Source organism: Oncorhynchus clarkii, chromosome 18 (genome assembly GCF_045791955.1).
Source record: "Oncorhynchus clarkii lewisi isolate Uvic-CL-2024 chromosome 18, UVic_Ocla_1.0, whole genome shotgun sequence".
Classification (NCBI taxonomy): Eukaryota; Metazoa; Chordata; class Actinopteri; order Salmoniformes; family Salmonidae; genus Oncorhynchus; species Oncorhynchus clarkii.
Window position 1 is genome coordinate 28,183,032 of NC_092164.1, and position 27,932 is coordinate 28,210,963.

Below are 27,932 nucleotides of genomic sequence, written 5' to 3' on the forward strand. Positions count from 1 at the left end.
TCTTAAAGAGGAAAGACCTCCATCAGTATAATCAGGGAGGAAAAATGCTGGCAGTTTTATGAAAATCTAAATGTAAACGTTTATGAACAGGGTGTCACCGACTGTACAATAAATCTGGAATTGTATTAGATTCAAGTTGTTGGATGATTGGTTGAGGTAGTGGCAACTGTATGCAACTGTATGCATAGTCATATATGCATAGCCACTTTAACCATATCTACATGTACATACTGCCTCCATCAGCCCGGCTACTTTTATAGCCTCGCTACTGTATATAGCCTCGCTACTGTTACTTTTCACTGTCTTTTTACTGTTGTTTTTATTTCTTTACTTACCTATTGTTCACCTAATACCTTTTTTGCATTATTGGTTAGAGCCTGTAAGTAAGCATTTCACTGTTGTATTCAGCGCACGTGACAAATAAACTTTGATTCGATTTGTATGGTGAATGTTTTCCTCTGAAATAATATTTTTCATTGGTGAATAGGGATTGGCTGTTTGTTGCGCTCAAGATGAAACACCTTATATTCAAATCAATATGTATTCATAATAACACAGATAGAACAATGAGCCAGATATTTCACCAGATGTATAATTGTGAAGCATCTGGTTGGCGTTTCCACTCAATGACAAATATGGTGATAAGAAGAAGCCCAGTGGCCGGCAGATGGAACAAAATGGATTTTGGCCGACATTATGCAAATGTTCTAATCGATTAAACATTTGATCGCAATTTAGTTTTCTGTTCCCAAAACTAGAATATTTTACGAACAGAGTGGACTAAATTGAGTCGATTTTACCTTTTGCAAAAGTAAAAAAAAGGGTGGATATAGTTATTACACACGTGCACTTCACAGAGTATGTGTTCCCCCTAACGGAAATATGGAAATACATTCTAGAAAAGGGCTCTCCAACGCTGTTCCTGGAAAGCCACCCTCCTGTGGGTTTTTCACTGTAACTCCAGTTGTAACTAACCCATCAACCAGCTAATAATTAGAATCAGGTGCGCTAGAATAAGGTTGGAGCGAAAACCTACAGGATGATATCTCTCCAGGAACAGGTTTGGGGAGCCCTGTTCTAGAACGCTCGTGCTTGGTTCTGCCCCCCTCCATGCTTGTTCTGCTCACTATGACTTATTTGTTCTCATTGGAAACAACAGGCTGTGGTCTATCTTGGGTTATTTATAAAAAATCTTTGTTAATACTCAGGCATACGTAGCTTATTTTGGAATATGTTGCTTATAATGCACAGGAAACATGTAAATTATTATAGTGCCTACTGCCTATGGCGGAATTTGCAGTTTGTAACTCTCAAGACGCAGCATCTTTCATTCCAATCCATTATTCACAGAGAGACGTGCAAAAGGTCCAAGGAATACACATTAAACATGTTAAAAGCATTCTATAGTGCCTAATACCTATAGAAATCTAAAGAAAAACTTTAGATTTCTATAGGCAAAAGTAAATGGGTATGCTAAAATGAAATTGATATCAACCATAGGTCCAATTCTGGTTCTGGTCGAATCAAATAACCAGATAAAATCCAGGTATAGTAGCAGGACGACATTAAGATGGCTGAGAAGGACATTATATGTTGGTTATAATTATTAAATGACGCGAAACCATTTGACATGTTTACTTCAATTTGAGAGTGTCATAACATAAGCATGGATGCCTACGAAGTACATGCTGCTACACTCACCGAACACTTTGAGGAAGAGCTCCCTCTCCTCTGCCCCGGCCTTGTTGGTGGCTCGGCAGGTATAGTCGCCCCCGTCCCCCTGGATGATGTTGCGGATGGTCAGGGTACTCCTGCCTGCCTCCATGGTGTTGAGGACATATTGCTCTGACCTCTCCAACTGCTGGCCCTTCCTGTGTGCAGAGAGACAGTACAGGTAGAGATGATTAATTCGTACAATACACATAAAAACATATAGGCTTGAGGTGCACAACCAATTCAACTACACACACATGCAAACATAGAGTTAAAACATGCATGCACACAGACACAAACACCCCCTCCCCCAAAACCACCGTCACCCTGATACGATAAGCATAAAATAGCTTTACTGCATTTCACAATAAATTGTTTGTCACATGCACACATCCCCCACACACGTTATAATGATGTTAAAACTCCGTCTCTCAAGGAAAGAGAGAGCGAGAGAGAGGGAGGATAATTGAAAGTGGACTGGGAGAAACACTGAGGTATAGTAATAAGGCTGGAGGGAGCCAGGGAGGAAATTAAGAACTGTGTGTGTGTGTACGTACAAGCTGGTCTGTGGAGCGGGCAGCGCGCTAGGCACAGGAAATTACACTGGCCGTATCAGAGTCTATGACTGACTGAAAGCAGGCACAACCAGCCAGCCAGGTGGAAACACCACACACCACAACAGGAAATGTAACTGAGGGAGGAGGGGAAGGAGGGTGTATGAGAGAAAGAAGATGAGAAAGAAATAGGTGTCCTCTAGCTCCTTAATACCATTAATACCAGAATGGTTATGAGTGCAGTCTTGCAAAGGGGGAGGGAGGGGGGTATGGTTATGGTTATGGTGGCACAGTGGTCAGATTGCAGTCGTCATCATGACGAGAACACAATGGACATAGTTGAGTTGTGGTCAGTGATGACCTGTGGTCAGCGTGTGGAGCGATGATCAAAGTGTTAGGGTGAAGCTGCAGTCAGGATGGAGTTACGGTCAGGGTTGAGTTGTGGTCAGTGTGGAGTAGTGTTCAAGGTGGAACAAAGAGGGCAGTACACTCTTAAGGGTTATTCGGCTGTTCCCATAGGAGAAACCATTTTGGTTCCTGTTAGGACCCTCCTTGGTTCCAGGTAGAACCATTTTTGGTTCCATGCACAACCCTGAGTTTTACCATTGAGCCCAAAGGAGTTTTACCTGCAACCAAAAGGGGTCCTTCAAAGGGGGATCAGCCGAAGAACTCTTGAAAGCATATTTTTTTCTAAGAGTGTACGATGATGTGGTCACATGCGGCCACAGTACAGAGTCAAGCTTGGTTGTCAGGATGGTTAAAAACCAGAGCTTTCTAAACCATTTATTTGAACTCAATACAGTGTGACAGTCTACATGGAGCAATTAGGCAAGCCAGTGGTGCAAGGCGAGGCACATCGAGATATAATTTTCACAGGATAAACCTAGACTTAACATTTCAATTGCTTTCCGTAATTACATGGCCAATTAAAACTCCATCTCTCCCATTGATAGAATAGCTATTACAAGAGTGAATTTGAAGTGGGGGAACAAAAAAATTGTCAGTCACAATCCTTCCCACAGCCAATACAAAAACTGTTACATTTGGAGCCACTCCAAAGGTTAAATGCACAGTTCAGACTTTTCTTCTGAAAGTTGAAAATGACCTTTGACATGCACACAACATTTATGAATTCCTCCCACACAACCGTATTAGCATTTGATAGAGCAGCATATACATGAATGCACATTTGGGAGACCCTCTAAAGTTTAATTTCTCTCCTCAAGTATTTCTAGCCACTCCACTTATTACATCTATTCCAGCACTAGCACACATGATTGAACTAATCAAAGGCTTGATGACTAGTTGACCAGAAGAATCCGGTGTGCTAGCACTGGAATATACAAAATAACGGGAAAGGCTGGGGGTCTTTTGCGAAAGAGAGGAAGGGAAACACAGATCTTGAAAGAGAAAAGGGGGTTGTTGACTTGCTATGAAGAGGGCAGAACAAGCCATTAACTCACGAAAGTTACCAAAAAGTTACAGGTGTAGGATCTGTTGCAGATGAGTTTTATGATTTACATAAATTCATTGAAAACCTTCACTAACACACAGTAACAGTATTGCAATTTTCACTTTTGTCCACCTAATCGCCTAGTCACCGGACATGCAACATTACGGACTAAACACTCAAATCCCGTTGCTGCAGGATTATTTTGCTACGACAATACTGGTCAAATTAAGATCCTACATCTGTAACAGGATAACAGTGTTGTGTTCATTAGGGCATACAATGAAAAGTGTTTTAAAGTGTTTTGCAATGGAGGAAACATTTGCATTTCTCATTGGACAAGCCCAAGTGGTTCCTCCTTGTTTCAGACTGTTTTCTTCCATTTGGTGCCTAATGAACACAATCCTGTTATTATAGCTTCTAACACCATGCTAATGAGTGTGTCACTCAGGTTCAGGATATATGCAACAGCTGTTGTATGAATGAATGATTGTGTTAGATGTAACACATGGTACAGAGGGCGGCACACTCAGAAGGACATGTCACAGTGTCAACGCGATGTCATCGTTTACAGTGTCTGTCGACAGCACTGGCTTGTGAAGAGTGTGTGTGTGCGTGTGTCATTTAGAACATTGGGACATTGAAGGAAGCACTAGTCTGTAACAGTGATATACAGTTGAAGTCGGGAAGTTGACATACACTTAGGTTGGAGTCATTAAAACTTGTTTTTCAACCACTTCACAAATGTCTTGTTAACAAACTACAGTTTTGGCAAGTCGGAGGTGTACCTGTGGATGTATTTCAAGGTCTACCATCAAACTCAGTGCCTCTTTGCCTGACTTCTTGGGAAAATCAAAATAAATCAGCCAAGACCTCAGAAAAACATTTGTGGACCTCCACAAGTCTGGTTCATCCTTGGGAGCAATTTTCAAATGCCTGAAGGTACCACGTTCATCTGTACAAACAATAGTACACAAGTGTAAACACCATGGGACCACGCAGCCGTCATACCGCTCAGGAAGGAGACACGTTCTGTCTCCTAGAGATGAACGTACATTGGTGTGAAAAGTGCAAATCTATCCCAGAACAACAGCAATGGACCTTGGGAAGATGCTGGAGGAAACAGGTAACAAAGTATCTACAGTGCCTTGCGAAAGTATTCGGCCCCCTTGAACTTTGCGACCTTTTGCCACATTTCAGGCTTCAAACATAAAGATATAAAACTGTATTTTTTTGTGAAGAATCAACAACAAGTGGGACACAATCATGAAGTGGAACGACATTTATTGGATATTTCAAACTTTTTTAACAAATCAAAAACTGAAAAATTGGGCGTGCAAAATTATTCAGCCCCTTTACTTTCAGTGCAGCAAACTCTCTCCAGAAGTTCAGTGAGGATCTCTGAATGATCCAATGTTGACCTAAATGACTAATGATGATAAATACAATCCACCTGTGTGTAATCAAGTCTCCGTATAAATGCACCTGCACCGTGATAGTCTCAGAGGTACGTTAAAAGTGCAGGAGCATCATGAAGAACAAGGAACACACCAGGCAGGTCCGAGATACTGTTGTGAATAAGTTTAAAGCCGGATTTGGATACAAAAATATTTCCCAAGCTTTAAACATCCCAAGGAGCACTGTGCAAGCGATAATATTGAAATGGAAGGAGTATCAGACCACTGCAAATCTACCAAGACCTGGCCGTCCCTCTAAACTTTCAGCTCATACAAGGAGAAGACTGATCAGAGATGCAGCCAAGAGGCCCATGATCACTCTGGATGAACTGCAGAGATCTACAGCTGAGGTGGGAGACTCTGTCCATAGGACAACAATCAGTCGTATATTGCACAAATCTGGCCTTTATGGAAGAGTGGCAAGAAGAATGCCATTTCTTAAAGATATCCATAAAAAGTGTCGTTTACACCTGGGCCACCTGGGAGACACACCAAACATGTGGAAGAAGGTGCTCTGGTCAGATGAAACCAAAATTGAACTTTTTGGCAACAATGCAAAACGTTATGTTTGGCGTAAAAGCAACACAGCTCATCACACTGAACACACCATCCCCACTGTCAAACATGGTGATGGCAGCATCATGGTTTGGGCCTGCTTTTCTTCAGCAGGGACAGGGAAGATGGTTAAAATTGATGGGAAGATGGATGGAGCCAAATACAGGACCATTCTGGAAGAAAACCTGATGGAGTCTGCAAAAGACCTGAGACTGGGACGGAGATTTGTCTTCCAACAAGACAATGATCCAAAACATAAAGCAAAATCTACAATGGAATGGTTCAAAAATAAACATATCCATGTGTTAGAATGGCCAAGTCAAAGTCCAGACTTGAATCCAATCGAGAATCTGTGGAAAGAACTGAAAACTGCTGTTCACAAATGCTCTCCATCCAACCTCACTGAGCTCGAGCTGTTTTGCAAGGTAGGAATGGGAAAAAATTTCAGTCTCTCAATGTGCAAAACTGATAGAGACATACCCCAAGCGACTTACAGCTGTAATCGCAGCAAAATGTGGCGCTACAAAGTATTAACTTAAGGGGGCTGAATAATTTTGCACGCCCAATTTTTCAGTTTTTGATTTGTTAAAAAAGTTTGAAATATCCAATAAATGTCGTTCCACTTCATGATTGTGTCCCACTTGTTGTTGATTCTTCACAAAAAAATACAGTTTTATATCTTTATGTTTGAAGCCTGAAATGTGGCAAAAGGTCGCAAAGTTCAAGGGGGCCGAATACTTTCGCAAGGCACTGTATATCCACAGTAAAACGAGTCCTATATCGACACAACATGAAAGACCACATAGCAAGGAAGAAGCCACTGCTCCAAAACAGCCATAAAAAAAGCCAGACTACGGTTTGCAACTGCACATGGGGACAAAGATCGTACTTTTTGCTGGATGACCATCGTTATGTTTGGAGGAAAAAGGGGGAAGCTTGCAAGCCGAAGAACACCATCCCAATCGGGAAGCACGGGAGTGGTAGCATCATGTTGTGGGGGTGCTTTGCTGCAGGAGGGACTGATGCACTTCACAAAATAGATGGCATCACGAGAGAGGAAAATTATATGGATATATTGAAGCAAAATCTCAAGACATCAGTCAGGAAGTTAAAGCCTGGCCGGAAATTGGTCTTCCAAATGTACAATCCAAAGCATACTTCCAAAGTTGTGGCAAAATGGCTTAAGGACAACAAAGTCAAGGTATTGGAGTGGCCATGACAAAGCCCTGACCTCAATCCTATAGATAATTTGTGCAGAACTGAAAAAGCGTGTGCGAGCAAGAAAGCCTACAAACCTGAATCAGTTACACCAGCTCTGTCAGGAGGAATGGGCCAAAATTCACCCAACTTATTGTTGGAAGGTTGTGGAAGGCTACCTGAAACACTTGACCCAAGTTAAACAATGTAAAGGCAATGCTACCAAATACTAATTGAGTGTCTGTAAACTTCTGACCCACTGGGAATGAGACGAAAGAAATAAAAGCTGAAATAAATCACTCTCTATAGTATTATTTGACATTTCACATTCCTAAAATAAAGTGGGGATCCTAACGGACATAAAACAGGGAATTTTTACTTACTAAATGTCAGGAATTGTGAACAACTGAGTTTAAATATATTTGGCTAAGGTGTATGTAAACCGACTTCAACTGTATAAACCAGACTACATTTGGTGACATCGCCAAAATATGAATCAACACATACCCCAAATGTGGTTGAGCTAGTGGTCTGGTTGGCTAATAGTTTTGTCAACGAATGGGTGGATTGCATTTGGTTTGCCAAGCCACAAGCGTATGAAGAAGTTTAGATGTATGAATAGGATACATTAATCATGTATATTAGGTCACAAGGTTGCAAATCGTTTTGCAATGTAAAACAAAAACAAGGGCTTCTTATTGAAGTTCAGGTAATGCATACTCTGTTCTTCCATTTTGTGCTTAATGAACACAACCCTGACGTAGTGTGTAGGGGGGCTAACTGTACCTGTGCCAGGTGACCTCGGGGTTGGGGGATCCTGATGTGATGCAGGTGAAAGTCACTGACTCCTGGTAATCTGCTGTGGCATTGAATGACTGCTGTAGTACCGACAGCACAGGAGGAACTATAGGAACAAGACAAAGATGACAGTTAGTGGTGAGAACTTCCTCAAATTACACATGCGAGAGCAAAACAATGGCAGTGAAACAATATGCACACAGGTAACTAGCATTTTCACCTTCCCCACCCCATCTTCAAATGAAGATGAATGAAGTCATTGTTGTGACTTAAGAACAAGACAGATCAACACGAATGTCGGCCGTGCACAGTGGTTGTGCAGAGAGTGGTCGTGCTATTGCTTCTGACCATAGAATATCAGCAATTTTTTTCAAATTTCCAAACGATTCTACATGTTAATTCGCCACCGTTCATCAACACCAAGTGATTTACTGTGCACGGTCAATGCTCCTTAGAGGGGCAATGGGACATTGTAATGTCACTCTGCAGTCTTCCAAGGGACAGGTAGGCAGGTAATCATGCTAGCAATGGTAGTTAGCATTTAGCCTGTCATCCCAGCTAGTTAACCAGACTAACATTAAGCTAGAATTTAGCCTGTCATCCTAGCCTAGCTGGTTAACCAGGCTAATAGTGTTAGCCAGCATGTAGCAAGTCAACCAAGCCTAGCTAGCTAACCAGGCTAACAGTGGTAGATTGCATTTACCCTGTTATCCTAGACCTAGCTGGTTAGCCTGGTTGACAGCAGTAGCTAGCACTTAGCCTGTCGTCCTACACCTAACTGGTTAGCCTATATGAAAGCAGTAGGTGTATTCTTGTTATTATTGTTAAACAAAATCTTGCTCTCTAAGCATTTGTATTATATATATAAAATAGCATAACTTCTTTGGGGTAGGGGGCAGTATTTTCACATCCGGATGAAAAGCATGCCCAGAGTAAACGGCCTGCTACAAAGCCATAAAAGCTAGAATATGAATATTATTAGTTTGGATAGAAAACACTCTGAAGTTTCTAAAACTGTTTGAATGATGTATGTGAGTATAACAGAACTCATATGGCAGGCAAAACCCTGTGAAGAAATCCAACCAGGAAGTGGGAAATCTGAGGTTGGTCGATTTTCAACTCCGCTCCTATTGAAGATACAGTGGGATATTGGTAACGTTGCACTTCCTAAGGCTTCCACTAGATGTCAAGAGTCTTTAGAACCTTGTCTGATGCTTCTACTGTGAAGTGGGGACGAAGGACAAGGGAATGAGTAAGGTCTGCCATGAGCTGAACATGCTCTGACCATGCGCATTCACATGAGAGGGAGCTCTGTTTCATCGCACTTCTAAAGACAATGGAATACTCCGGTCCTAAAGATTGATTCAAGACATCGTTTGACATGTTTCTACTGACTGTTCCAGAACTTTTTGACATTTCGTCTGCTTTTAGTGACGTGCTTCGTAACTTTGGATTTGTTTACCAAACGCGCTAACAAAAGTAACTATTTGGACATAAATGATGGACATTACCGAACAAAACAAACATTTATTGTGGAAGTGGGAGTCCTGGGAGTGCATTCCGATGAAGATCAGCAAAGGTAGATGAAGATTTATAATGCTATTTATGACTTTTGTTGACTGCATAATATGCCGGATATATTTGTGTCTTGATTGGGCTCTGAGCGCCGACTCAGATCATTGCATGGTTTGCTTTTTTCGTAAAGCTTTTTTGAAATCTGACACAGCGGTTGCATTAAGGAGAAGTGCATCTAAAATCCATGCATAACAGTTGTATCTTTTAGCAATGTCTATTATGAGTATTCCTGTCAATTGATGTGGCTCTCTGCAAAATCAAAGGATGTTTTGGAACTTCTGAACGTAAGGCGCCAATGTAAACTCAGATTTTTGGATATAATTATGAACTTTACTGAATAAAACATACATGTATTGTGTAACATAAAGTCCTATGAGTGTCATCTGATGAAGATCATCAAAGGTAAGTGATTAATTTTATCTGCTTTTTGTGAATCCTCTATTTGGCTGGAAAAATGGCTGTGTTAGTCTGTGAATAGGCACTCACCTTAAATAATCGTTTGGTTTGCTTTTGCCGTAAAGCCTTTTTGAAACACTGTGGCTGGATTTACAAGAAGTGTATCTTTAAAATGGTGTAAAAAACATGTTTGAGGAATTTTAATTATGGGATTTCTGTTGTTTTGAATTTGGCGCCCTGCAGTTTCACTGGCTGTTAAAGAGGTGGGACGCTACCGTCTCACGTACCCTAGGGAGGATAACTAAGTATTTTAATTATTTTATTAAGTTATTATTGCGCATCTTTATCAAGGCAACCCCACTGTATATGAATATCAAAACTTTCCAAGCTTCAGGCTATTGAAACGGCCAAGCAATATCAATTGCATGTGTTTTTATTCAGTACAACTGTGCCACAGGTTGAGCTGAGACAGAATTTCTCTCTCTCTCGCTCTCAGACAAGATTACCATTGATTTGCTTGCCAATCGAACACCATTCTCTCAAGTCCCTGATCCAATACAGTCCATTCCCACATCAGTGAGCCTAATTGAAAACAGCTCAGTTAATGGGAGACCCATACTAGGCACAGAGACAGCAACATGCTAAGTAGCCAAGATAATAAATGTTTAATCTCCTCTATAGTTTCAATTTCAAAGACTTGGAGAAGAAGAAAAGTTGAGAGATATATGGGGGGAAACACATGCTCCCTTGTGCACACAAACATACGGTAATAGACAAAAATGCCCAGAAACACACCAACATATGCATGCACGCAAAAAAAATGTGAGGGAAATATCTACCTAAATCAAAACTTACAGTGCCTTGCGAAAGTATTCGGCCCCCTTGAACTTTGCGACCTTTTGCCACATTTCAGGCTTCAAACATAAAGATATAAAACTGTATTTTTTTGTGAAGAATCAACAACAAGTGGGACACAATCATGAAGTGGAACGACATTTATTGGATATTTCAAACTTTTTTAACAAATCAAAAACTGAAAAATTGGGCGTGCAAAATTATTCAGCCCCCTTAAGTTAATACTTTGTAGCGCCACATTTTGCTGCGATTACAGCTGTAAGTCGCTTGGGGTATGTCTCTATCAGTTTTGCACATCGAGAGACTGACATTTTTTCCCATTCCTCCTTGCAAAACAGCTCGAGCTCAGTGAGGTTGGATGGAGAGCATTTGTGAACAGCAGTTTTCAGTTCTTTCCACAGATTCTCGATTGGATTCAGGTCTGGACTTTGTCTTGGCCATTCTAACACCTGGATATGTTTATTTTTGAACCATTCCATTGTAGATTTTGCTTTATGTTTTGGATCATTGTCTTGTTACTCCTTCCATTTCAATAGTATCGCTTGCACAGTGCTCCTTGGGATGTTTAAAGCTTGGGAAATCTTTTTGTATCCAAATCCGGCTTTACACTTCTTCACAACAGTATCTCGGTCCTGCCTGGTGTGTTCCTTGTACTTCATGATGCTCTCTGCACTTTGAACGGACCTCTGAGACTATCACAGTGCAGGTGCATTTATACGGAGACTTGATTACACACAGGTGGATTGTATTTATCATCATTAGTCATTTAGGTCAACATTGGATCATTCAGAAATCCTCACTGAACTTCTGGAGAGAGTTTGCTGCACTGAAAGTAAAGGGGCTGAATAACTTTGCACGCCCAATTTTTCAGTTTTTGATTTGTTAAAAAAGTTTGAAATATCCCATAAATGTCGTTCCACTTCATGATTGTGTCCCACTTGTTGTTGATTCTTCACAAAAAAATACAGTTTTATATCTTTATGTTTGAAGCCTGAAATGTGGCAAAAGGTCGCAAAGTTCAAGGGGGCCGAATACTTTCGCAAGGCACTGTATTTCTGAAGGTCGTCTGAACAATGATGAGTTTGAAAAGGCTACAGCCCCGGTTTGTAATTAAAAGTTGTTTCAATTGGAAAGGGTGAGGAAAAAGCAGGTGTAGCCGATGGGTATCACCCTCAAATGACTCAGCCTCTTCCCTGGCGACCTTTTCTTTTCAGCCGGCCAATCAGAAGAGGAGTAGGACACTCTGCTGAGTTGACCCCCTATCCACCAGCCAATCAGCGGGAGGCCAGCCCTTTGATGATAACGCCGGAGTCTGAGAGGGAAGGGTACGCTAGGCTAGCCACACTGTCTGCATGATAATATCAATGCAAATACTATTCAAAAACATCTGAGCCGTATCACGGTTTACTCCATTATAGACCAACTCTGTACTGACTGACACTGACTGATGTAATTATTCCCCCCTCAACTAAACTTATAAATATGTTTTTACACAACTATTTGGTTGAATCTATAGTTTCATATATAATTCTGAGGCTTGAGGAAAATTATATCCACTTTGGGACAAACACACAAATGGCTACATATATTTATGTTACTTAGGGCCTTACTTGGGGTGTTTCTTTTTTTAGTGTTTCACTTATGGTCTCCTAAGGTCTAATTCACTTAAGGCACGTGTTACTATACTTCAAATGCCATTAGGGCCACATATAGTATCTATGCTTCTTTAGAGGGCCTTACTTTGGGCAATTTAGAGGGGTTTTCTTCCCTCCTTTCTACTTAGTGTTCCGCTCCTTAGGACTCTTAGGTTAGTCTTTCCCTATCCCAGTTCCCACTGGGCACACTACATCATTTCAAAGTGGATCATTTTTTACATTGTATTTTTTATTTAACTAGACAAGTCAGTTAAATCAAATTCTTATTTACAATGATGGCCTACCAAAAGGCAAAAGGCCTCCTGCGGAGACAGGGGCCTGGGATTAAAAATTCAAAATAAATACAATATAAATATAGGACAAAACACACATCATTGAGTTCCATGAATTCCTATCGGACCTTGGAGTCATAGCAGATAATATTGTAATCTTTGGGGACTTTAATATTCACATGGAAAAGTCCACAAACCCACTCCAAAAGGCTTTCGGAGCCATCATCGACTCAGTGGGTTTTGTCCAACATGTCTCTGGACCCACTCACTGTCACAGTCATACTCTGGACCTAGTTTTGTCCCATGGAATAAATGTTGTGGATCTTAATGTTTTTCCTCATAGTCCAGGATTATCGGACCACCATTTTATTACATTTGCAATTGCAACAAATAATCTGCTCAGACCCCAACCAAGGAACATCAAAAGTTGTGCTATAAATTCACAGACAACACAAAGATTCCTTGATGTCCTTCCAGATTCCCTCTGTCTACCCAAGGACGCCAGAGGACAAAAATCAGTTAATCACCTAACTGAGGAACTCAATTTAACCTTGCGCAATACCCAAGATGCAGTTGCACCCCTAAAAACTAAAAACATTTATCATAAGAAACCAGCTCCCTGGTACACAGAAAATACCCAAGCTCTGAAGCAAGCTTCCAGAAAATTGGAACGGAAATGGCGCCACACCAAACGGGAAGTCTTCCGACTAGCTTGGAAAGACAGTACCGAAATTCCTTTTTGATACTGTCGCAAAGCTAACTAAAAAGCAGCATTCCCCAAGAGAGGATGACTTTCACTTCAGCAGTGATAAATTCATGAACTTCTTTGAGGAAAAGATCATGATTATTAGAAAGCAAATTACAGACTCCTCTTTAAATCTGCGTATTCCTTCAAAGCTCAGTTGTCCTGAGTCTGCACAACTCTGCCAGGACCTAGGATAGAGAGACGCTCAAGTGTTTTAGTACTATATCTCTTGACACAATTATGAAAATAATCATGGCCTCTAAACCTTCAAGCTGCATACTGGACTCTATTCCAACTAAACTACTGAAAGAGCTGCTTCCTGTGCATGGCCCTCCTATGTTGAACATAATAAACGGCTCTCTATCCACCGGATGTGTACCAAACTCACTAAAAGTGGCAGTAATAAAGCCTCTCTTGAAAAAGCCCAACCTTGACCCATATCGAATCTTCCATTCCTCTCAACATTTTTAGAAAAGGCTGTTGCAACTCACTGCCTTCCTGAAGACAAACAATGTATACGAAATGCTTCAGTCTGGTTTTAGACCCCATCATAGCACTGAGACTGCACTTGTGAAGGTGGTAAATGACCTTTTAATGGCATCAGGCCGAGGCTCTGCATCTGTCCTCGTGCTCCTAAACCTTAGTGCTGCTTTTGATACCATCAATCACCACATTTTTTTGGAGAGATTGGAAACCCAAATTGGTCTACACGGACAAGTTCTGGCCTGGTTTAGATCTTATCTGTTGGAAAGATATCAGTTTGTCTCTGTGAATGGTTTGTCCTCTGACAAATCAACTGTAAATTTCGGTGTTCCTCAAAGTTCCGTATTAGGACCACTATTGTTTTCACTATATATTTTACCTCTTGGGGATGTCATTCGAAAACATAATGTTAACTTTCACTGCTATGCGGATGACACACAGCTGTACATTTCAATGAAACATGGTGAAGCCCCAAAATTGCCCTCGCTAGAAGCATGTGTTTCAGACATAAGGAAGTGGATGGCTGCAAACTTTCTACTTTTAAACTCGAACAAAACAGAGATGCTTGTTCTAGGTCCCAAGAAACAAAGAGATCTTCTGTTGAATCTGACAATTAATCTTAATGGTTGTACAGTCGTCTCAAATAAAACTGAAGGACCTCGGCGTTACTCTGGACCCTCTCTTTTGAAGACCATTTCAAGGACAGCTTTTTTCCATCTACGTAACAAAAATCAGAAACTTTCTGTCCAAAAATGATGCAGAAAAATGTATCCATGCTTTTGTCACTTCTAGGTTAGACTACTGCAATGCTCTACTTTCCGGCTACCCGGATAAAGCACTAAATAAACTTCAGTTAGTGCTAAATACGGCTGCTAGAATCCTGACTAGAACCAAAAAAATGTATCATATTACTCCAGTGCTAGCCTCCCTACACTGGATTCCTGTCAAGGCAAGGGCTGATTTCAAGGTTTTAACCTACAAAGCATTACATGGGCTTGCTCCTACCAATCTCTCTGATTTGGTCCTGCCGTACATACCTACACGTACGCTACGGTCACAAGACACAGGCCTCAAAATTGTCCCAATAATTTCTAAGCAAACAGCTGGAGGCAGGGCTTTCTCCTATAGAGCTCCATTTTTATGGAATGGTCTGCCTACCCATGTCACAGACGCAAACTCGGTCTCAACCTTTAAGTCTTTACTGAAGACTCATCTCTTCAGTGGGTCATATGATTGAGTGTAGTCTGGCCCAGGAGTGGAAAGGTGAACGGAAAGGCTCTGGAGCAACGAACCGCCCTTGCGGTCTCTGCCTGGCCGGTTCCCCTCTTTCCACTGGGATTCTCTGCCTCTAACCCTATTACAGGGGCTGAGTCACTGGCTTACTGGGGCTCTTTCATACCGTCCCTAGAAGGGGTGCGTCACTTGAGTGGGTTGAGTCACTGATGTGATCTTCCTGTCTGGGTTGCCCCCCCCCCTGTGGGCTATACTCAGCCTTGTATCAGGATGGTAAGTTGATGGTTGAATATATCCCTCTAGTGGTGTGGGGGCTGTGCTTTGGCAAAGTGGGTGGGGTTATATCCTTCCTGTTTGGCCCTGTCCGGGGGTGTCCTCGGATGGGGCCACAGTGTCTCCTGACCCCTCCTGTCTCAGCCTCCAGTATTTATGCTGCAGTAGTTTATGTGTCGGGGGGCTAGGGTCAGTTTGTTATATCTGGAGTACTTCTCCTGTCCTATTCGTTGTCCTGTGTGAATGTAAGTGTGCTCTCTCTAATTCTCTCTTTCTCTCTTTCTTTCTCTCTCTCGGAGGACCTGAGCCCTAGGACCATGCCTCAGGACTACCTGACATGATGACTCCTTGCTGTCCCCAGTCCACCTCCAGTTTCAACTGTTCTGCCTTATTATTTGGCCATGCTGGTAATTTATGAACATTTGAACATCTTGGCCATGTTCTGTTATAATCTCCATCCGGCACAGCCAGAAGAGGACTAGTCACCCCACATAGCCTGGTTCCTCTCTAAGTTTCTTCCTAGGTTTTGGCCTTTCTATGGAGTTTTTCCTAGCCACCGTGCTTCTACACCTGCATTGCTTGCTGTTTGGGGTTTTAGGCTGGGTTTCTGTACAGCACTTTGAGATATCAGCTGATGTACGAAGGGCTATATAAATACATTTGATTTGATCATAACAAGAGAGACAACACTACATAAAGAGAGACCTAAGAAAACAACATAACAAGGCAGCAACACATGACAACACAGCATGGTAGCAACACAACATAACAACAACATGGAAGCAACACAAAACAGGGTACAAACATTATTGGGCACAGAAAACAGCACAAAGGGCAAGAAGGTAAAGACAACAATACATCACACAAAGCAGCCACAACTGTCAGTAACAGTGTCCATGATTGAGTCTTTTCTTTGAATTAAGAGATTGAGATAAAACTGTCCAGTTTGAGTGTTTGTTGCAGCTCGTTCCAGTCGCTAGATGCAGAGAACTAAAAAGAGGAGCGACCCAGGGATGTGTGTGCTTTGGGGACCTTTAACAGAATGTGACTGGCAGAATGGGTGTTGTATGTGGAGGATGAGGGCTGCAGTAGATATCTCAGATGGGGGGAGTGAGGCCTAAGAGGGTTTTATAAATAAGCATCAACCAGTGGGTGTTGCAACGGGTATACAGAAATGACCAGTTTATACTCCTCTGTAGAGTTCAGTGATGTGTCGAATAAGGCGCATTGGTGGCAAATCTGATGGCCGAATGGTAAAGAACATCTAGCCGCTCGATTGCACACTTACCTGCCAATCTAAAAAGTATGTCTCTAGCATGGTGGTCATCTGAATCAGGGTTAGTTTGGCTGCTGGTGTGAAAGAGAGAAGGACAGTGCACCGTCTAGCCATACTCCCAAGTACCTGTATGGTGTGACTACCTCAAGCTCTAAACCCTTAGAGGTAGTAATAACACCTGTGGGAAGAGGGGCATTCCTCAAACCAAACCACATGACTTTCATTTTTGATGTGTTTAGAACAAGGCTAAGGGTAGAGAAATCTTGTTGGACACTAAGAAAGCTTTGTTGTAGAGCATTTAACACAACATCCGGGGAGGGGCCAGCTGAATATAACTGTATCATCTGCATATAAACGGATGAGAGATTCCTCTGCCTGAGCTATGTTGTTGATGTAAATTGATAAGAGCATGGGGCCTAGGATCGAGCCTTGGGGTACGCAGTTATAGAGACAGCAGATGTTTGCGTTATACAAAGCACTCTTTGAGAGAGGTAGTTAGCAAACCAGCCCAAAGACCCCTCAGAGACACCAATACTCCTTAGCTGGCCAACAAGAATGGAATGGTCTAACGTATCAAAAGCTTTGGCCAAGTCAATAAAATAGGTTTGCCAGTTCTTTCTGTGTACCACATGAGGGAGGAGGATGTCTTCCCTGTAACGCATAGCATTGAGATTGCCTGCAATGACAACAAGCTCAGTCCGTGATGCTGTGACACACCGCCCCAGACCATGACGGACCCTCCAACTCCAAATTGATCCCGCTCCAGAGTACAGTCCTCGGTGTAACACTCATTCCTCCGACGATAAATGTGAATCCGAGCATCACCCCTGGTGAGACAAAACCGCGACTCATCAGTGAAGAGCACTTTTTGCCAGTCCTGTCTGGTCCAGCAATGGTGGGTTTGTGCCCATAGGCGACGTTGTTACCGGTGATGTCTGGTGAGGACCTGCCTTACAACAGGCCTACAAGCCCTCAGCCCAGCCTCTCACAGCCTATTGCAGACAGTCTTAGCACTGATGGAGGCACTGTGCGTTCCTGGTGTAACTCGGGCAGTTGTTGTTGCCATCCCGTACCTGTCCCACAGGTGTGATGTTCAGATGTACCGATCCTGTGCAGGTGTTGTTACGCGTGGTCTGCCACTGCAAGGATGATCAGCTGTCTGTCCTGTCTCCCTGTAGCGTTGTCTTAGGCGTCCCACAGTACGGACATTGCAAATTATTGCCCTGGCCACATCTGCAGTCCTCATGCCTCCTTGCAGCATGCCTAAGGCACGTTCACGCAGATGAGCAGGGACCCTGGGCATCTTTATTTTGTTATTTTTTCAGTCAGTAGAAAGGCCTCTTTAGTGTCCTAAGTTTTTTATAACTGTGACCTTAATTGCCTACCGTCTGTAAGCTGTTAGTGTCTTAACGACCGTTCCACAGGTGCATGTTCATTAACTGTTTATGGCTCATTGAACAAGCATGGGAAACAGAGTTTAATCCCTTTACAATGAAGATTTGTGAAGTTATTTGGATTTTTGTGAATTATCTTTGAAAGACAGGGTCCTGAAAAAGGGACATTTATTTTTTTGCTGAGTTTATAACAATTTAGAAAGTAATATTTATGCTTTGCATAAATCTAAAAAGATACCAAGAGCATATTCCTTGTTGTTAAGGGCTTTAACGATTTTATCCACAAGTTGCAAAAAGAGGCATATCTGTGGAGTACTTTTATGAAAACCATATTGGTGCTCATATGGAATATAGAATACCGTGTTGATTTAAATGTTTCAACATTCTCTTACACACCAATTTTGTAGGATTTTAGAAAAACATGGTAGTACTAATAATGGGCGAAAATGTGTAAAATATCTTGGATCCACAGATTTATAGAGGGGGATAACTTTGACAATTTTCTTATCTTTAGGAACAATACCAGTTTGCATAGATTGGGTGAAGATATATGTTACAGGCTCAGTAAATGAGGAAGACACTGATTTCACCAAAGAGACACCAATCTCATCATGACCTGATAATCTACCAATTATCTCCATCGCCTCCATTACATCAAGAAGTATCAAGCTGAACCAGAGAAAGGAAATGTCCCTTAATGTAATCCAAGGGATTTCCATCAGTTCTCTCTTTTTTGGGGGACTGAGAGGAACCCACATTCACAACAAAGTTATTTAATTGACATTAAATAACATCAGGATCACTATAGGTCGTATTTACAACATTACATTGAGATGGAATAGTTAAAGATCCTTTTATCTTATTCAACAGTTCGATTGATAATTTTCAAAGTTGATTTTATAGGAATTAAGGATTTTTTGGTCAAATATATTTTTGGGGATATCTTAAGTAGGTGAGTAAATTAGTTCTCATACTTTTTGTAATTTGCAGAATTCAGGTGAGAGGGATTTGTGAGAAACTTTGTATACAATTTTTTTTATTTTAATTTAGGATTTTTTGAGAACGGTTGTAAACCAAGGTTTCCAGAATCATTCTGCTGCTCTCTTTCGCGGTTTAACTCAGGGAAAGCAGTGGTAAAAAACAGAGTTGAAAGATGATTGATTCTAAAAAAATCCCATGAAAAATAATAAATTACCATCTTAAAGTGCTCACAATTGCTTTAGTTAAATATACTACATTTGTTAGCGACCAGTTCAAATCAGTCTTAGGTAGCAACATTTAAATTGTGTTTTTTACATTGGATAAAAGTAGAAACTCAGAGCTACAAAATGGCATATCATACACTACAGTTGAAGAACAATGGGAAAGTAATTATGTTTTGAAAGTTGAAAATGTTTTGAGAAAATTACCTTTTAATGTTTTGGTACTACTACTGGAGAGCCCTTAATTGTCTACACCCATTCAGCATCATTCACACATTCTTAAGCTTTAGCTTCACCCATCTCTTTAAGGGTTGATCCGAGTATTCTGTACTAACAACAGCAGTCAAACACCCAAGCTAACTTTCCTAGCTACTTCCAGACACAAATGAGAGAACAGCTCACTGAACATTACTCGCCCTAGCAGAGGTGGTTAGGCTGTTATGTTATTCATAGCGTTGGTGACTGCAACTGTGCTGTCAGATTGTCCGTTCGTAAACTCAGAGCGTTTCGTATCTCGAAGCATTCAGAATGCACACTGGACGCTCTGACCGATGAGTAGAGTTGATCCGAATGTTCACAACGGCAGTCAAGTTCCCAAGCTAACTGGCTAACATTGGCTAGCTTGCTAGATACTTCCAGACAAATGAGAGAACACCCCCACTCTGACCGTTTTAAATCGACCTAGCAGAGCTGTTTAGGCTGTTTTCATGTCATCCAGAGCGTTGGTAACTGTGCTGCTGGCAACAATTTAATTACGCTTTTTGCAGATGTTTACTGACACCGGCCATATTCAACGGGTGTTGAGTGTTCGTAAATTCATCAGTTCTTCTGCGCTATGGCACACTCAGACAAGAGTGCTCGGGGTTGATGGCCAGACTGAATTTACGAATGCACTCGAAATGGTTACTTGATTAGTGGAGTTATTTGTTAAGACGTTATTTGTAAACAACTAACCATAATCCCAATTCATGACGTTACTAACCTGCATAAATCTGCACGTAGCTAACCAACCTGGTTCAATGTTAGCTACCTAACATTAGGCTATAGCTAGCCAAGCAAATGGCTCTGAGATACAAATAATAAGATCATACACGTAACGTTAGCTAGAAAGCCAGCTAGCTAGCTAACAGCATGCTTTATTTTGAAATGAAACCACTTTCTGTCAAAGTTAGAAATGTGTAATATCTGAAAATGTAGCTAGCTGGACTATAGATCATTCATGGATGGACGTATGTCAGATGAAATGGCTGCCCTTACATTTTCAAACTGTTTTCTCCATCTCCTTAGCTATCATACTCTAATTCCACTGATTTCAAAACTCGGTCCTCCAGAAAGTGGAGAGCAACACTTATGCAGTTTTACAACACAATATATATATATATATATATATATATATATATATATATATATATATATAAAGCTGCATTAAACAGGATACTGACATACTGAGCAGCTCAAATTTACAGAAGCATGTTATATGGCAGACCAATCGAAACTCATCTCTCGGCATGTCCAGCCCACTCATTATCTCAGCCAGTCACGGCTAGTGGGAAGGTTGCTGCCTTTCTGTGGCTAAACCAACTAGGTTCGTAATTTAACAATTTTATTCATATTTACAGATGGCATACAAGTTTGTTATTAAGGCACATGAAAGTGCACATGTTTGAGAAGGCATTTCTGCCAAAAAACGCATTTTGATTTAAAAAAAAGTGAAGTAGTGACCCGCGACATACGCCTAGTTTCCTGAAAGGGGTCACATTTAATTAATGCTATTAATCATTCTCAACGGTTCATTTTCAGCTGCAAAAGAGAAGTGGGAAATTGGAAAGTGGCCAGAAATGTCAGTATAAATCATACCCGTATTAGCCACGTTATTCAGAGATTTTGTAATCAGATGTCAGTGAGTGGTTCTCACTTTTAAATACATTTACTGTATGTTGTAATCACCCAATAGAAAACAAATGTTATCTTCATTATTAATCAAATCCAAGGATACCAATGCCATAATCAGGTGGCCAATAGATGCATCAAATTACCACTTTCTTAACCACCTAAAAATGAACAGGAAGGAATTTCTATGAAAAGAGATCCAACATCAATGTTATTAGATGTAAGTGCGAGGTCCTCTCTTACAAAGAATTGAAAACTTTTATGAACACAAATGGTCACTTCTCCTTCCACTCTTGATGTTCTACGGTGGTGAACAGTATTATAAGGAGACATGTCATAAAGCATGGTTGTCTCTTCAGCCAACCATGTTTCTGAAAGGGCAACAATAGAAAATTCATAATGAACGAGATGGTCATGATTTTTAGGAAGACTGCAAACGTTCAACTGAAAAGGTAAAAAATAAGATTAATCTTGGAATTAGATAAACTGCTAAACAGGTTGTTAAATTGCTTAACATTATAGTAATCACAAGTGATTACTTATTTCTGGTAAATTTCAAGAAATTTGAATCTGAATCAACACAATCATGATATTTATAATTTGCTTCATAAATATCTAATGAGTTAAAGACCATGTTACATGGTTGATATCCTGCCCAACTAAGAGAGATACACAGTCAGATTCATCCACAGAGTGGAACGGAAGGATAGAATTACATGCCTCACATGTCCAATACAACCACACATTTGTGTTAGTTTTATCAATATGGGTGCACTTCCTATGGAATACACATTGGCACAGTCCACATAATACCACTGAAGACTTCAGAGGGTTATGACATTTAGAGCAATGTGTGTTTTTGGTAATGAGGTTAGATGACACACATGAACAAAGTAGATTCAATATGTTTATCTACAGTATATGTGGGTGTGTGTGTGTGTGTGTCAAATCAGTGGACGATAGTGGAGTTCCATTCAGGCACTTGTCTCTCCACCTTGTCTTTGAACCTGAGTACTTTCACCACTACAGACCTGGGCCGTCCATCGGGAAGAAAGTGCCATTCCTATGCGCTCTCTCCATCTCGATGAGTTTTGGGTCCAGTTTGACTTGATCTGCCAGGAGTTTCTTGTCCTTGACTTCTGTGTCATGCCAAGTTTCAGAGTGTCAAGACGACTAGGGGATCAGATCTCCAACGTCCTCAATTCCATCGATTAAAATGTTATTGTGCCTCGATTGGTTTTCGAGGTAGTCTCCTTTGTAAGAGTTCTTGTCAAGTGTTTTTGGGAAAATTGCAGCATTTTTCTATCTAGTATTAGCCAGGCTACAAGTTTGCTGTGAGCTATAATGAGTTCGTACTCAAATCCACACTCTGCCTCCCAAAAACAAGCCCTGCCAGTGAAATGGCAAGCACACACAAGCAACACAGACTTGACCACACATGCACCAGTATGATAAACAGAGAGAAGGCAGAGAGAGGACTTACTCACTGCATGGAGCCTGTTTTCACTTTACTAAACGAGCAGGAGATCACAAACTTGCAAGTTAGCGCTGTGGATACAAGTAGTATGCGGGGAAGTAAGCCAAAATACCGGTTGAAGATGCTTGGGAGAGATAGTGGTAGGAGCATTCGCTTACCCACGGAATGAGCAGTGTGAACGTGCTGTTGTTGGAGATCTGATCCCCTAGTCGTCTTGACTACTTTCTTACCAAAAGTTAAGAGTGTTGATAGGGGACAGAAATAATAGGTCAGACCATCAAATAATTGGTATACACATTACTCTTACAGAATTTCTGCGAGGGTGAGGATATTGGACATTTTAAATAAACCAAGACTGAAAATGTCTTACTTACGGTACAGCAGATCCCCTTATTGTATGGGACATTTTTAAAATGTGCCTTTAGAGGCCATGCAATTCAATGCTCATATTTAAAACAAGAACAATTTAGGTCAAAAGAGTTCATCCTAAAAAAGGAAATAGAGGAACTAACAGTACAGCTAGATAACAATAAAAACTAACATCGAGGCACAGAATAAGTTTGAGGAAAAACAAAAAGAAATGGAGGAACTTATTCAAGAAATATCAAGTGTAATATATATTAAAGTGAACTGGATGGAATATGGAAAAAATGTACCCAATATATTTTTAATTTTCATAGGAACATAGAAATGAATTTACAGGAACTTGTTACAAATTACAGTGTCATCCGTGATTCACCAAACACTATTTTGAAAGAAGAAGCAAAGTACTTTAACCTATATATTTTCATTTCAGTCTCCTCCATTTCAAGTTAATTGTAAGGATGTTTTTTCTATTAATAGTGTAAAATTAACATTTATACAAAAAGTCTCATGTGAAGGCCTAATTACAGAAGTGCTACTTCAAGATGCAATTAAAGCCTTTGTGTCCAGGAAAACTCCAGGGATGAATGGCAAACCAGTTGAGGTATATCACATATTTTTTATGTACTCAAAGGACCGTTATTAACATGTTTTAACAGCTCCAATAAAAATGGTGACTATCACATACTCAACAAGAAGGTGCAAGTTCTCCCACTTAAATTCATTAAAAATCCTACAATGTGATTTTCTGGATTTTTTTTCTAATTTTGTCTGTCATAGTTGAAGTGTACCTATGATGAAAATTACAGGCCTCTCTCATCTTTTTAAGTGGGAGAACTTGCACAATTGGTGGCTGACTAAATACTTTTTTGGCCCACTGTATATAAATATCCAGTCTGCCTAAACAACTGGAGACCCCTTACACTTATGTTGTGATGCCAAAATCTTAGCAAAAATGCATAGCGCATAGAATTAAAAAGTTGTTGACATATATTATTCATCCTAATCAGACAGTTTTTTACATGGACGATACATTGGTGATAATATAAGTACTGGAAACAATAGAATACTATGAAAAACCAAGCCTGGTATTTATAGCTGCCTTTGATCAAGTTTGACTGGAATTTATATATAAATGCCTGGACTATTTTAATATCAGAGAATCTCTTATACAATGTGATAAAGTTATATATAGTTAACCTAGGAGTAAAATAGTAAATAATGGCTACTTCTTAGAAAGTATTAAATTGTCAAGAGGAGAAAAACAAGATTGTCTGTCCACTATCAGCATATCTATTTATTATGGCCATCGAAATGATAGCTATTAAAATCAGATCCAACAATAATATCAAAGGGGCTTGTCTTTTAAATCTCCAATACGGATCTCTGCACAGCCTCATCTACGAGGATCTAGATAATTTTTTATAGATCATTAAAACCAAATTATAAGAAGTTATTACATATTGGATCTCTAAAAAATACAACTTTTACATTACCGTGTAGTTTACCAATAAAATGGTCCAACTGATTAATGAATTGGTCATTTCCCAGTTTACCTATATACTTATGGATCTGCCTACACTAATGACTTGTTTTTGAAATTATATGAGCAAAAAATATTCCACTTTATTTGGAATGACAAGCCAGACAAAATTTTACGGGCCTATTTATATAATGAATATGAATTCGGAGGGGGAAAATTATTAAATATTAAAGCATTGGACCTCTCACTAAAGGCTTCAATCACACAAAAACTATACTTAAATCCAAACTGGTTCTCTAGTAGATTAGTAAGAATGGCTCACCTCGTGTTCAGGAATCACCTTCGGGAATCACCTTTTTCTCCAAAATATCGCTATTTTCAAAACAAGCCATATAAAGCTGGTTGCAATTTCAATGTAATGCAACAGAAAAGACAGAACAAATATTAGAACAAATATTATGTTTAAACTCAATATACTAACACTTTTTATTTTATTTTTACAAAAAAAAGTCAATTTTTGTAAATATCATAAATAGGACTGTGGAGTTATGTCACACATGTAGTTACAAAATGGATGAAGCAAGTGGAAAGGGAAGGATGTAAGGCAAATGTCTGTCAGCCCTGCCATTAAAGACCAAAATTGGCAAAAAAATAACATTTGTGATAAATAAGAAAGTATTTAATTTCGTTATACTGTTTGCAAAATAGTTGGGAGGAGATTCCATGGCACATGGTTTATGAACTGATATACAAAATGACGGCAGATTAAAAACTTTTATAAAAATTATTATACAAAAATCTTGCAACCAATAGAATGTTATCTATATGGGGGATACAACCATCCCAGCTTTGCAGATTTTTCTGCAAAGAGACAGAATCATTCGATCATTTGTTTTGGTACTGCCCATGTGTAGCTTGTTTTTGGTCTCAGATTCAGGAACGGCTGAAAAATTGCAACATTTCCTTGGAGCTAACTCTGCAAATAGCACTGCTGGGTGATTTGAAAAGTCATAGCCAATCATTCAATATTATAATAATACTCTTAGCAAAGGTGTTTATCTTTAATATATAATCTGTAGAAACTATGAAAATAGAAAGGTTCAGAACTTCTTTGAAACATCACAGCACAGTAGAAACATATATGGCAGCTAGAAATCAAAACTGGTTTGGTCTTCAGCGATAGATGCGAGGATTTGAGGGTAGCTGAAGGCTGGGACAAAAAACAAACAAAAGATAACTAATATAAAATATACTGTCCATTTTGCTCATACTGTCCTATAGAAAGAAACTCAAACAGGATGTACCCGTGAAAAGAACTATTCAACGCTGGTCTGACCAATCGGAATCCACACCTCAAGATTGTTGTGATCATCCAGACTGGGAAATGTTCCGGGCAGCCTAAGAGAATAACATTGACTTATACACTGATTCAGTAAGTGAGTTTATAAGGAAGTGCATTGGAGATGTTGTACCCACTGTGACTATTGTTGGAATCGGCTAAACTTTGAACATTGAGATATTAAATAAATGATAGAGACAAAGCCTTGAATAGAAAGAGTTTGTAAAAAGCCAGAAGGCTTTGGCATGTGTTTGATGGATGAGAGGAGAGCGATGTGTTGATATAGGGAAGACAGATGGATATCTGTGGATTAGGTGAAGAAGGGGTTGAGGTCATTAGGTGAGGAGTAAAGTCAGTTCCCCTTAAGGGAGTAATCAGGGTTGTATCTGGTATCTGGTATCCCAGTCTGCTGTCCCCACATGCTTCAAGATGTCCACCATTGTTCCTGTACCCAAGAAGGCAAAGATAACTAACTAAATGACTATCGCCCCGAAGCACTCACTTATGTCATCATGTCATCATGAAGTGCTTTGAGAGACTAGTCAAGCATCAGATCACCTCCACCTTACCTTCCACCCTAGACCCACCTCAATTTGCATACCGCCCCAATAGGTCCACAGACGAAGCAATCGCCATCACACTGTACACTGCCCTATCCCATCTGGACAAGAGGAATACCTATGTAAGAAAGCTGTTCATTGACTACAGCTCAGCATTCAACACAATAGTACCTTCCAAGCTCATCATAAAGCTTGAGGCCCTGGGTCTCAACCCTGCCCTGTGCAATTGGGTTGTGGACTTTGACGGGCCAACGGCAGGTGGTGAAGGTAGGAAACAACATCTCCACTTCACTGAGCCTCAACACTGGGGCCCCACAAGGGTGGGTACTCAGCCCCCTCCTGTACTCCCTGTTCACCCATGACTGCATTGCCATGCACGACTCCAACTCAATCATCAAGTTTGCAGAAGACTTAACAGTAGTGGGCTTGATTACCAAAAACGAAGAGACAGCTTACAGGGAGGAGGTGAGGGCACTTGGATTGTGGTGTTAGGAAAACAACCTCTCACTCAACGTCAACAAAACAAAGGAGATGATCTTGGACTTCAGGATACAGCAGAGGGAGCACTCCCCTATCCACATCGACGGGACAGCAGTGGAGAAGGAGGAAAGTTTTAAGTTCCTTGGCGTACACATCACGGACAAACTGAAATGGTCCACCCACACAGACAGTGTGGTGAAGAAGGCGCAACAGCGCCTCTTCAACCTCAGAAGGCTGAAGAAATTTGGCTTGCCACCTAAAACCCTCACAAACCTTTACAGATGCACAATTGAAAGCATCCTGTCGGCCTGTATCACCGCCTGGTACAGCAAATGCACTACCCACAACCACAAGGCTTTCCAGAGGGTGGTGCAGTATGCACAGCGCATCACCGGGGGCATACTACCTGCCCTCCAGGACACCTACAGCACCCAATGTCACAAAAAGATCATCATGGACAACCACCCGAGCCACTGCCTGTGCACACTGCTACCATCCAGAAGGCGAGGTCAGTACAGGTGCACCAAAGCTGGGACCGAAAGACTGAAAAATTGCTTCTATCTAAAGGCCATCAGACTGTAAAAAAGCCATAACTAACACAGAGAGGCTGCTGCCGACATACAGACTCAAAATCATTGGCCACTTTAATAAATGGATCACTAGCCACTTTAATAAGGCCACTTTAAAATGTTTACATATCTTATGTTACTCATCTTATATGTATATACTGCATTGAATACCATCTATTGTATCTTGCCTATGCCCATCGGTCATCACTCTTCAATATACAGTATTTATATGTACATATTCTTATTCCATCCCTTTAGAGTTGTGTGTATTAGGTAGTTGTTGTGGAATTGTTAGATTACTTGTTAGATCTTACTGCACTGTCAGAACTAGAAACACAAGCATTTCACTACACTCACATTAACATCTGCTAACGATGTGTATGTGACCAATACCATTTGATTTGATTTGTATGTTTAAGCTGGAAGTAGAATCCTAAGTATTGTTGTCCATTAGTTTACTCCAATTCGCGTGGTACAGTTAGGGGAAAATAACAAAAAAGGAACATATATTAAATTATTTTACTCCTAATTAGGGGATGGGTGGCAGGGTTAGGGGGAAAAAATATATATAATATATACAGTACCATTCAAAAGTGAGGTAGTCACCCGGAATGCATTTCATTTAACAAGTGTGCCTTGTTAAAAGTTAATTTGTTGAATATCTTTCCTTCTTAATGTGTTTGAATCA

The 27,932-nt window shown here is 40.5% G+C and overlaps 1 protein-coding gene across 2 annotated transcripts in view; it reads right to left on the minus strand.

The window, feature by feature from the left end:
• LOC139373292 (neural cell adhesion molecule 2-like) overlaps nt 1–27,932 on the minus strand; it is a 424,626-nt gene that overhangs the window by 85,412 nt on the left and 311,282 nt on the right. For both annotated transcript variants that reach the window (XM_071113646.1, XM_071113645.1), the window contains exons 6-7: nt 7,713–7,830; nt 1,702–1,871 (exon numbers count right to left, since the gene is read on the minus strand). In XM_071113646.1, the coding sequence (XP_070969747.1) occupies nt 1,702–1,871; nt 7,713–7,830 (288 nt within the window). The remainder of the gene's footprint in view (nt 1–1,701; nt 1,872–7,712; nt 7,831–27,932) is intronic.